The sequence below is a fragment of the Apteryx rowi genome, unplaced genomic scaffold (assembly GCF_003343035.1).
Source record: "Apteryx rowi isolate R43461 unplaced genomic scaffold, aptRow1 scaffold_1158, whole genome shotgun sequence".
NCBI classification, from domain to species: Eukaryota; Metazoa; Chordata; class Aves; order Apterygiformes; family Apterygidae; genus Apteryx; species Apteryx rowi.
Genome location: NW_020447373.1, coordinates 1 through 12,876, shown reverse-complemented (window position 1 = coordinate 12,876; position 12,876 = coordinate 1). Strand labels below are relative to the sequence as shown.

At 37.3% G+C, this 12,876-nt stretch overlaps 1 protein-coding gene across 2 annotated transcripts in view; it reads right to left on the bottom strand.

The window, feature by feature from the left end:
- SORBS2 (sorbin and SH3 domain containing 2) overlaps positions 1–7,620 on the bottom strand; it is a 79,010-nt gene extending 71,390 nt beyond the window's left edge. The window contains exons 1-3 of one of the 2 annotated variants that reach the window (XM_026080780.1): positions 7,524–7,620; positions 5,532–5,558; positions 4,405–4,529 (exon numbers count right to left, since the gene is read on the bottom strand). In XM_026080780.1, coding sequence (XP_025936565.1) covers positions 4,405–4,529; positions 5,532–5,558; positions 7,524–7,584 — 213 coding nt within the window. In that variant the 5' untranslated portion in view covers positions 7,585–7,620. The remainder of the gene's footprint in view (positions 1–4,404; positions 4,530–5,531; positions 5,559–7,523) is intronic. The other variant, XM_026080798.1, reaches the window with a different exon arrangement.
- Between the last annotated feature and the right edge of the window lie 5,256 nt (positions 7,621–12,876).

Here is a 12,876-nt window from a genome sequence, read left to right as displayed (position 1 = left end):
TTTTTATATATGCCTTTAAGAGGTTTAACCTTTCTGAGTAGGAGTGTTTACAAAATGTCACTCAGTGAGTCATACCACACTTCTGTGTGCTCCTAAAGTTCCAGCAGATGAGCTCTGAAATGAAGTGCAAATAGGAGCACAAACATGACAAGATACATTCCAGAATATTGCAAAGTTGTTCTGCATGAACTTCCTGGACCATATGGGACCATATTGGCTGTCTCTTTTTTTACGCTCAGCTGTAATTTTCCATACTTTATGGCTTCATATAAACGTACCTGTACCATACGTACATGGATACCCACACATGTGAACAGTATTTAATCTATTCTGTATATCTTATTTACTACCTCTTAAGAAGTGATGATTAGCCACTCCCATCTCATCCCCCTCCAAATACACAAACCCAGTTGTGGAGGGAGAGTTGTTTATTTTTACAGTGCCTTTCTGGATGTTTTTCTTCTTGAGAATTTCTACAGCAGCTTTGAGCATTGCTGGTGGGCCTAATCTGTAGTCTGAAAGTATCCCTAGAGGAGTTAGCCTAACAAGGAGCAATTTTGAGTTGACAGCCTATGATCAGTTTATACGTGAATGCTTTAACTGCTGTGCAAGGTCCTGTAGAGCTCCCCAAACAAAAACCATTAATGAGAGCACTGTCATGCATGTATGCTAAAGTTGATTTGTCTGTGTGAGACAAATTGTGAACTTTACAACTACCCTAAGATACTAGGGAGCTAAAGGGGATCACATTTTCTGGCATCAGCCAAAAGACATCTAAGATTTTAACCAGAGATCTCTATCAGAAATCTATTTAGACATATAGCTGTATCCTCTATTTCTAACAGAAGCCCAAAGCATCTTGGCTTTGGGACCTCACCTGATACAGAAGTTTACAACACCTCTCTTGTTGGTTTGTACTCTAGTTTTATGAACATTATCTTGACACAGAACTAGCAAAACCCACTAGTTCCATTGCTTGACTGTGATGCCACATATACCTCCTCACACTCATGTTTAGAAATATTTTCAACCATCAACATTAGGGAGAATGTGTCAGCTGAATTTTGCAGGCAACAGATCAACAAATTGATGTGGCTTGAAAAGCTGACTACATTCCAAATGATCCCTGTAATGAGCTCAAATTTTTATCATTTTATTCAAAGAACTGCAGTTGACATATTTCCAACCTTTGACCCCAACACAATGAAACCAAGGAGAAAGCAGAAAAATAAATTTGTAGAATTGTCAGACCAGCATAGCTACTACTTTATTCTGACTTTTTTGTCACCTCATCATGAAACTAAAAGAGATTCTAAAATTAAAAAAGCAAAATTTGTCTTTTAAATTTCTAAGAAAAAACAGCTGGAAAATAAGTTATTATTGGTCATTTAGAGTTTGAATATATATTACTTTGGATGTTAAAAAGGTGTTTTCCCTAATATTTGCTAGCTGTCATACAAGGACTTTGTTTCAGAGACTTTGATTTATCTGAGCACATATGATGCATCATACTGTGAACAGGCTGAACTACTATTTAAGTGAAAAGAAAATATATAAAGCTGTAACTTGCATTAGCCACATTTATGACTGTTCTACTGTCTGATGGCATCCTTCAATGCCCATATTTAAAATGTTTGCAAGCCTGCCTCCTATAATCTTTGCACTTTGCTATCCTATCAACCAGAAAAAGCTTTTGCTCAGCCTTCATTTCTGTTTCTGACATTATTTCTTCACTGTGGCTTTCACTTGAACTGACTTGTTGCTTTTGACAAAATTTACTGAGTAGTGAACTGGTTCTTCTCAAGGATAAAGCAACTTATTTTTCTCAAAAGGTCCTAAATTTCATAAAATAATAATAGAAGAGTTTATGATGGGAGTTTTACCTCTAATCTTGAGAAGCACAAACGTGATTGTAATTCTTATGTGCTCCCATTAGTTAATGGGGTGAATTCAAAGGGAGCATTGCACATTGTTGCCATATAATTTCATAGAATTTTGTTCTGCTTAAATTTTTAATTTTGGGGAGATTTTAATGTTTGGGGGGGGGGTTAATTTTTTGGGAGGCTTATTAAAACGTGTTAAAACATTCTGCTGCTAATGCAGATGCTTGTGTCTTCCACAGTAAAAATCTGGTTGAACGTGACACTCAAAGAACTACAGTCTGTCAATGGTAACAATTGTACATATGGACTGTACATCTGCAGATGTGTTACTACTACTGACAAATAYGGACTGTCAATGGAAACACAGAACATATAATGTGTTATGATGTTTGATATAGAGGTGGTTGACTCAAAAGATTTTATCCTACTTATTTCCTTATAATGGGCTATCACATGGCATATAGCAGATGGTGGCAACTAGCCTTGCTGAATGCACAAACTTGACTCAGAAAATGTTTTTTGGTGGGCCTAGCAAATTGGTAGAGCTGCATCTGTGGAAACCCCCCCCCCCAACCCTTTTCTATCTATATGTGATCCTTCCAGCACCTATGGCAGCATAATGCCTTTAAAGGCAGTCCCTCTAGAAGGACCATTCAAACAGATGCATCACCTACAACTCACCAATCTCCTACTGTGCACCTGCACTCCATTAAGTGCTCACAGAGCAACAAGGAAGTCTACCTTCCAGCTCAGGTGTGCTGAAATCTTTTTTTTTTTTTTTTTGGCAATATCCTTCCAAAAACTTCAGGTTTTGTTCAGTTCTGTTTTGATCCATACAACAGGTAGTTTTACCCAGAAAACACAAGGTCTAACTTTGATCATGTAAGTATAACTAAACAGAGAGTTAAATGATTCATGAATAATCTAAAATAAAAGATGGAAAAGTTAAATATACCACATGGCATTCTGCAGCCTGTGCAGAAGGAAGAACTGTAGACTTTTGTCCCAAATCCTTTGAAGGCATCTTTGAAGTGTCTGGAGAAATACTAGGTGGATGTTCTTGGATTTCAGGCTCTGCTTTATTGTCAGGGATGGGAGCTATCTGAATGGAAAGAGATGTTGTGTGTATCTCAGGCACAGGGTTACAGGCAGGTGAAACAGGCCTTTGTGGAAATACTGGCACTTCAACAGGCTTGAGCTGTTGCTGTGTATTACAATGAATGCTACTTGCTGGGTCTTGTGTCCGGGTTAATTTCAGGGTAGATATCCTACGCTTTTGAGACTGTTGTCTGTGGCCTTGACAGAGAGTGGCATTAATGTCAGCTACTGTGCTCGTGCCCGCACTGGAGATTGAGGCCAGTGGTTTAGTGATTTTTTGCACATAGGACACACTTGTGTTAGATATTTGAGAAGACATTGTCTTCTGGACAGACTCTTTGTTAGTACAGTAGGCAGTATCTGTGGGGAGGTGTTTAGTCAGCCCAGTTGTTACTGCCTGGAGATTAATTCTGTCCTTTTCGTGATTAGTTATTCTTGCTCTCTGAAAACTTTCTTTTCTAGGGGGTGGCAGAGGTGCCTTATTTGCCAAAAGCATCCACACACAGCAAAATAACGTTGAAGAAGAAACAGAAAGAAAGTAAATGTTAGCAGGAAATATAACTCAAGATTGACTTTTATCTTCAAAAAAAGGAACTATCATTGCTCGATTCAATGGAAAATCAAATTGTTCAGGTTCCTGACACTTTTTGGTGTACAGAGTTGTACAGCTGATGTTTAGAAAACCAAATATTCCACTTGCTCACAGAAAGAGTGAACTGGGATCAGAAGGGAGCCCACAATGGTCTGGTCTTTTTTTTTTAAACAGTTATTACTGAATGAGAATTCTTACTGTGAAATTGTTCAGGTATGTGTAAATCATTTTAAAATTACTCCATGATCTCAGCTGACAAGCTATTATTCACAGCTCACACACATACACAAAGAGCCTTTTAAAACTTTTGAATTAAAATAGTAACAGAAGGAGTATTAACATTGAAATGTTAATCTTTTTTTGACAGATAAGTATGCTTCCAGGTTAAAAATTTTTTTAGCGTGCTCTAATTATATTGTTCTGCAATATAGGCAGAAACATTATCTACCTTAGAATTAATAACCCTTTTTCCTCAGATATTATTTTGATGACAGATGCATTTCTCTGGAGGGCAAAATATTAATAAATACTCTTTGATGTCTGGGAACACTCCTAAAAGGCTTTATTTGCGTATGACCTACTTTCTTCAGCAGGCTATCTTATTCTTTGAAAGCAATTTGTCTTAATTAACCTGCAGACATGCACCCTGGGAGAGTATAATTTATCTAAGCAGTAAAACAGTTCTTAACAGCCCATATCCACAGGTGACTTGCACTGTCTGGAAAACATCAGGATGATGTTCTATAAGGGTAACCCATCTGCATACAATATTCCCCAAAATTAACCCACACACAAAATATCAAAGCATGAAACTTGGAGTGTTCAGATTACCTGAGTTGGTGATTTTTTATCCTGTAGGTTTGGCCGCACACTCCTAAAACCTTTTGCTGTAAGAGATGAACTGCTAGTGTCTCCATTCAGTGTCTCTCTACTTCCATCATTATATGATCTCCAAGCTTTTTGTGAGGAAAAAAAGAATCAAGTCAATTTTTCTGATTAGTAGATCTATATATTGCTATCATCAAAAGAAACCTAGCTATTAAACAAACTATGGAAATGTTTCACTATTACACGATGAACACTGCTGCTGATATTATCAAGGAAGTTATAAGAACAAGCTTATAACTGCCATTTCTATCTTTAAAATTAAGAAAACTCAAGGACTGTCAAGGCTGTTAGCAGCAGTTTTAATGCTCTCCACAGCACTCACACATCAATGAATTTTAAGCCTTGAGGTCCTTTTGAGATTTTGTTTTTTCAGCCCTTGTATAAAGCAGGCTAAAGTACTTTCACAGATGAATTCTTGAATTTCACAGCTGTGTCATAGATTTTGAAAAACATCCCAGCTCATGTAAAGGTATCTGGTCACAGTGATTTCATGACAATACCTGATTAATTGTTCCAATAATTTTGTGTCTTATTTCCAAATCTGAATGACACTTCCATTTTCCAGCCAACCAACCATATTTTATCTTTATCATCTAAGCTGAAGAGCCCTTAAGACATTGTCCAAATATATAAAAGAAGATATCATCCTGACTCAGCAAGTTACAAATCTGAAGACAAAATATTGAAAGACAGTGAGAAAAGAAACAGATATGTGAGCAGGCTGTTCAGTGGGGTGGGTAGAACATGTATGCCTGAGCAAGAGACTAAAAATGAAACAGCAAGTGCCACTGAAGGTAAAGGTGGCAAATCAGCAGTCTGTATCCTCCTACAAAACTCACTTTCTGACAACATGCTACTGCATTACAGGAAGTGCTGCTTCTCAAATAAGACCTGAATTTGAGGTCTTAACCACCTGTAATTATTATTACAAATTTAGTGACACTTTCCTTAAAGAGTGTAGATGCATGGAGGAATGAAATCTAATAAATGAAAGATTATTATAATACATCCACTTACAAAACAATTATATTGGTATTACATGGATGCATAAAGAACAGTGTTTTATTTACCTGAATCTGGAGATTGAGATTCAGACCCTAAAAAAGAAACATCCAACATTAATTTGTGTTAGAAATAAAAACATCAATGAAAAGGATGACAACATTTTCAATCATGGAACTACACATTGCATCTAGTTCTGAGTTTGTTGCTCATGAATACTTTGTGGTGTCTTAACATGGAGCTAGGATCACAGAGCCACTTCCATAACATATATGTACAACAGGAGAGCAATTTGACTCAATATTCAGTGATCTGAGTGATGAGGCATGTTTACTTCTATTTATTGTTCTTTTGCCATGACTCTGCAGATAGAGTATCAAATCTAATTTCATCACAGTGATCTAGTGAATATGCTAATATCACATAGGGAAAACTGGAAAACATCTGTAAATCATCAAGTAAATTTTTTTTTTTTAATAATTAAAGCAAACGGCAACTAATCATTGTGAATTGTGGGCTAATTAAAAATTAGGTGGGTTATAGGAACCCTACTAGGAATTAAATACCTACAGATATATATATATACACAAAGATATCTATATATACATATATGTATATATTTTTACAGACTGCCGTAGCTACGGTTACCAAAAGAAACCACCTATGAAACCAAAGAGCATCAGTGAGACTTCGCAATGGTGCAAAGGAAAAAAAAAAAGGAAAAAAAAAAGGAGAGAGAAAAAAAAAAAAGCAAGCTATATTCCCCCTCTCCCCCAGCTCCAGCTGCCTACACAGAAATATTCATAGAAGCACATCTTTCAAGTGCATCATCACTCAGTTTACTGTCTATTAAGGCCAGACGTCTTTCAGAAGCCATTTTAAAGGCACTGGTGTAATTGCAACTGTAAAAATTAATCTTGTGAAACAGTACTGCTCACAGTTTCAAAACATCCGTTTTTTTAAATGAAGACAAATCCCCTCTTCCTAGTAAATTTCTTTGGATTGAAAAAGACTATACAATATATAGGAGTTTTATATGTTCAGTTTCTCTTTTGCTACCTAAATATGTCTCAGAATATTATGCCGTAGGTAACCAGCATTTATTGCACAATTAAGTTCTACAGAAGGTTAGTGTGCTGAGAGCTACTGTTATTTAATCACTGCTATCTCAGGCAGCCAATAAGAAATATTTGCTGTTTTTTACAGTAAATGCTCTGATTTACAGCCATCTTAAATCTAGATATCAGAAAAATATCATTCCTTTAAGATCAGCTGGAAAGGCTTAATGCAAACCAAGAAGGATGCCTACAGATTCTGTCGGGGTCCCCCCATCAGAATGCAATCCATAGGCTTTCTTCACCAGTCCAAAGAAAAGACCAAACCTGTCTGACAAATATACTACCAACATAGGATAGATTTGAGCTTTTTTTTTTTTTTTAAGATTTCTTATCAATATAATATTTTTGAAAAGAATCTAAAATTACAACATTTCTAAACAAGCTTAAAATCATTTTAAAAGAGCACTAATCTAATCCATTCAGATAATAGTCATAATAGCACTAGTTATCACTACTTTTAAGTGCAAAAAAACAAGAYGCAAAGAGGCTTGCACTGTATGCTAAAATGATAAAAATCTGTGACAAGAGTTGCTATGAAACAAAAATCCAATGTTTTCTAAAGTTTATACACACAGTAATCCCAATGACCCTTCTACTATCAACCAAATTTGTTCTATAAATTTCAACAGAATTTTTATTCCTGTGGATTAGTCTTATACTTGAAAAGATCTACAAAACAAAGACTTTATTTTGCAACTATTTTCTGACTCATTTTTCATTCATCTTCCCATATTGTACTTGTCTGGTGTGAACATTTAATGTTCAGATTGGTGCAGCCAGAGAGAAATTAAGACTATGCTTTAAGAAGCATTGGAGTAACAGACCTGTCAGCAGAATAGAAAGTATGGTTACCCTTCTCCTCCTTGCAGAGTAATATTGCAGAAATATGTAATGGTACAGAAAGCCATTCAGGAGTAGTACATCGCTGGTTAGTTGTTATACCTGAAGCCAACAGGTTTGGAGAACTTTGAACTCTCTTCACAGCTGTTAATGTGACAGACATTGCGGCACGTTTGCGAGCACACCCACCGCTATCTGGAAGCACAAAACAATACAAACACCAGCCCCGGACAAAGGGAGCAAGCCCATGCAACATATCACCCAGTGTGAGATATGCCAAACATATATGAAAATAAACATGCAGCTAGGGAACTGCTGCAGGTGCATGTAAATTTGCAAAATTCACAGATTAACAGAATCCATAAACTTTCACAAGCTTTAAATGCAATAAACCCCACAGAAAATAAGTAAGGAAAGCAAATATTTGATACTTAGTCCACTGGGGAAATATGTACATTCTGGTGCCTGCAAGACTGTTTATTTGTAGCTAATTACTCAGAACAAACAACTAATCAAGATGAAGGATTAAACGTTCCAGGGTGATATTAATCAATAACCTGAAAATCATTACATTGTATGCATTAGAAAGACATCATTCATAAATTAAACTTATGTTTTATTAGCTGACAGAGTGCTTCTGTACCTTTCCTTGGACCCTTAAACTCAAGGAACAAAATTGCTAAGAATGGTATGCACTTTTTTGGTTTGGTGGAATATCCTTGTTCTCCCTCCCCTCTTTTTTATCTAATGGAAAATAAACACATGTATATCTGGAACCCAATAATATCCTGAGGGAAAAATTAGAAATCAAAATCTAAAATCACTGTGAATAACTAGGAACATGCAGAAACTTCCTCCAGAGCATCTAGGGCTTGCAYGTCTCTCTACTTTATTTACTCTGCACTCCTCCTTCACTTCGAGCTGGCATTCTGTCTTTAATGGCACTTTATCTTCGTTACTATTAGCAGGTGGCTTTCCCACAATTTAGCTTCCACTCTACCATAGTTGCAAAAGTACGTTAATATTCTTCCTGAGTATATTTAACTAGAATATTTTTCTGCTCTTCAATATAAGAATCATAATTTTAATTTTCATATTCAATATTACTGAGATTTCATGTAGGCCACCACTTAAGTCAAGGAGAACTACAACCATCACAGTGGCCCTTACAGTTTTTAGATCTGTGTCCTATGGAACACAGTTTTAGGAAAATGACATTTTATAAAATTATACTTAAGGGAGGCTTGTTACTATTAGTGGAAAGTATTACCTATCATAGCAGTAATTTGAGCCACAGAGACATATTTAACCCACATCTCCAAGAGGAGTCAGCTCCTCGGATCTCTTGCTCATTCCAGCACTCCCCTGAAATAGCAGGGCACATGGCCACAGTTCTTGTGGGATGTGCATGAAGYAGTTGTTGATGCTGACAAATATCTGAGTCACTGCCCCAAGCATAAACGATTCTAAAATCACTGCCAATTCTTAGTCTTGAGACAAAAGGCCAAGTGATTTCTGTCAGCAATACACTAAAACAATACTTTACCTGGAATTAATTATTGGTATGAAACATGTGAAACAAAGGCAACTCTCACCAAATCTGTATATTTGTTTTATTTTGCTTACATAAATATAGCATAGCAATAGTAATTAAAATCACCTTTTCCATTCTTTTATTTTTCCCTCTACTGACACAAAAGAGCAGTAATTCCAGGGAGATTTGATGATTTGTTGATACTGAGTTTTCCTTCTTACCCAAATATTTCCAGACGTGGACAGCATACTTTAATTAATACAAGCTACTATACATACAATTTTGTTATACTGTCACGCATTTTAGTCAAAGTTACACTTTATTTGCATTTTTCAAGAACTGCCTTCCTGAATTTCAGAATAGAGAAACCGAGGTGGGAGGAAAGGAGCAGTAAGCAGAGAATCATGGCAGGGAAGAAAAACAGTGTTGCTAATGTTTGTCCAAAATCAGGTGCACCTTATGAAGGCATCTTGTAGAAGAATGAACCCAATACGAATATTCCATCTGAACAAACAACAATGAAAGGGAGTCAACTAGCATTGAATTGAGACGTAACTGCACAAATACACCATACAGAGTTGTGCAAAATATCTAATAAAATACAAATGCATGTGTGTGCAAGTATTTAAGCATCTGGACTTTGTCTTCCAATCTTTGTTCAGGCCAGGCTCCCATTAAGCCAAGGGGTATCGTGTCTGAATGAGGATCAGAAGAATCCGTGTGCTACTTCAAAACTGACAGTTTTCAGACTGCATCCCTTCTCTGCATGGCCTTACACAGTTGAACTTCAAGAGGCTTATTCCAGTCTGTATTCCTTTTTCACAGCTCCATCAAATTTCCAGCAAATACTAATAATACAATACTTAATACTAATACTACAGACAGAAAGGGAGGCCAAATTAAAGACTATCTTCTCATTTCATTTTCAAACTATAAACAATTAGTATTGCACAATTGTTATTCTATGAGCAAATGAGGATTTGCAAGACTTTAATCCATATAAAATGCTTGCAGATATTAAAAAAAATGGTGTGTGTGCACACGTGCATGCACATACACACACACTCCTGTCCATGCCTCTATCCTTTTTGCATCTCTTGTTATAGATAACGAATTATTCAGGGATGAGAGTAACGTATTCCTAGGCATTGTTTTAACATTTAAACAAAGGAGATCTGAATCATTTAAGGTTTGCATGCAATAACGGAATATGAAGCTGGGCAATAATTCACAATCAAAACAGCTGCTTAAAATGCACATCCAGCTCAAATCAGGACCTACTATGATACATATCCTTTTGCAAACCCTATATACTCCAGTCAAACCAGGGAAAGACAAATAAGCATACTTAGCAGGTATTGGAAAAGAGAAGGAAGAAAGGGGAGGTAAGAATTATTAGGGGATATATCTTTCTGCCAGTACCTTGCAAAGCAAAGAGCATATAGGGACACACTACCTTTCTTGAATGCTAGATCAGTGGAGCAAATTTACCTTTAGAGAAAGAACAGAAAGGAGCGAAGTGCCAGCATAAAATAAGCATCTGCTGACAGGAAAAGATAGATAAGTGGTGTCAGCTTGCTCCACAGTTAGGAGTATGTGCATATTTGCATATGCATCAGACCACTCTCCACAGTTTTGCTCTGGATGCTCTCTTCCTTTCACTAGTTCACTGTTGGCTCCTCTCCCTTTGCTGACTCCCCTCTACAGTCTCTTCTCTTCAGCCTTTCTCCATTCTTTACCTTTCCTCACTTCCTTGTCTCCATCCTCCTTCATTCATTTTGTTACTCTCCACAAATGCTTGAAAGTGCTTAAACCCCTTCCACCCAAATCCACAATCCCAACAACTGCTCCCACTACAAACGGCATCACTCTAAGTGAGCTGTGTCTCTTCATGACCAATCTTTGGGGGCAGTGGCAGAGATTCCTTCTCTGTGCTTGTACAGGTTTGATTATTGGTCAAGTCCTGCTCCAAATCAGAATGGAGCCAGTTCAAACCACCAATTTCTTTTAGGAAGCTTTTTTTTTTTTTTTAAAACAAAACAAAACACCATTTCAGAGAGTCAGTTAAGGCAGTAGTATAAACTACTGAGTTGGCACAGATGAAAGGATGGTGACCTTCTGTGAAGAGGTAAGAATGAGCAATCAGCGGGTAGGAACCTTTTAAATAGGCTCTTACAGCTAAAACAAAAGGAAAATAGTACCTGAACATAATGTTTGCTGATCATTATACTGTTCACTGTACTTGTGAATGGTATCATTTTCCCCTTTTGCCTGCACCATGATTTTAAATTCCAAGGTCTTTAGAACAAGGAGATTCTATCCTACTGCCTATTTGCATTCTGACTACACCGGGGAACCTAGTATTACTTGGTTCCTTGATGCTGCTAAATTACAACAAATAATGATTTAAAAACATTGCTTTGTAGGAGAAGGCTTGAATAATTAAGCCCATATAATTTGCTACGGTGATCTAAAAATGGCTTCACAATCAATTCAGGCACTCTGCAGGGACCCAACAATTTCTATTCTTGTCTCCCAGACAAAATATAACAGATTAGTCCATGTGATGACTTACATTAATAATTTTAACAAACATAAAATATCTGCAGCCTTCCAGAACTCCATACCTTTTCACCCTTGGCTGCTCTTTATGTGCTACATTTACTGCAAACAGCTGACTTGTTTAATCATTTTAAAATTAGATGCATTTATCAAGCACTATCTGTGTGAAACTCTGTCCAAAAATATTTACGGATGGATCTGTTTTTGCATATTAGCTTATATCCATTTATTATTCTTCAATGCAGTTACCTCACACCCAACATCAGCTTTGCATGCATATATATAATATGAGCATTAAGCACATTTACCCTGGGCTGTAATCTGAAGTGAACTTCACAGATAGCTCAACTTTTCTTTGACTTAGTTTCTCAAAATGTCTCATGAAGATAATGATGCTCATRAAATAGGCCAAGTGCTTGAAGATTTGTAGATGAAAAGCCTTAAATATATTTCTAAATATTCTTCTGCTAATGATTGCTTAGTCTGGGTTTAAAAAGGAACACATTCTATTAGACTACTATTTTTAAAYTATGACACAATTTGAATGCCGAAAGCAACTACGAGCCAAAGTGCCTTTGGTACTTCTGAAAACCACCCCTTTAGCTTATGTCTATTTCCTTGCTTTTGCCAACGTTTAGTTGCCTTTAGCTGTTGAATTTTCCTTCCTAACATGTGGTACAGAATTAACATTGAATGCTAAAAAATCCCTCCCATATATGGTAGAGTAATGAAAACCAAAGCTCTTCAAAACATTTTCTGTAGACAAAAATATCTTCTGCAGGGTTGGCTGAGACAGACTGCCAAGTCTGCAGCCACAAGGAACACTGGATTAGAGGAGCCCTCTCTAAGCAGTAAATTTACATTTTCTTTTTAAAGCTGCATATGCACCAGTCTACTAGCTTTGACCCTTCAACAGCTACTGGCATCAAACTAGAGTACTCAGATGACTGCTGTGAACAGGAAAGGGGAAGCTAGGCAAGGACAACTGCAGGAGGCCTTGACTTCTCCTGGGAAAAGCTCGTGGGAAAAGCTCTAGCTAGGAGTGGCTGCTGCTAAYRAGCTCTCTKGGTTGCCCCGGCCAGAGGGAGTTGGGGCCTTTGATCCCAGTGGCCCTTGATTAGGGCGGTCAAGCACCCTGTGAGTCAGTGCTAGGGAGAGGCCTATATAAGAGCCAGGCCTAGAGCGCAGCTCCCAGAGCGCAGCGAACAGATGCAGCAGTTTGCGCAGCAGTTTGCACAGAAGGGCGCGTGAAGGGACCTTCGTTTCTGTTCCCTGTGGTGTACGTTTCCTCAAGTATGGTCGTGACACGCCACACAGCGCGTTCCCCAGTGGCTGTTGGAGTTGCTGTGTCAGAGGCTG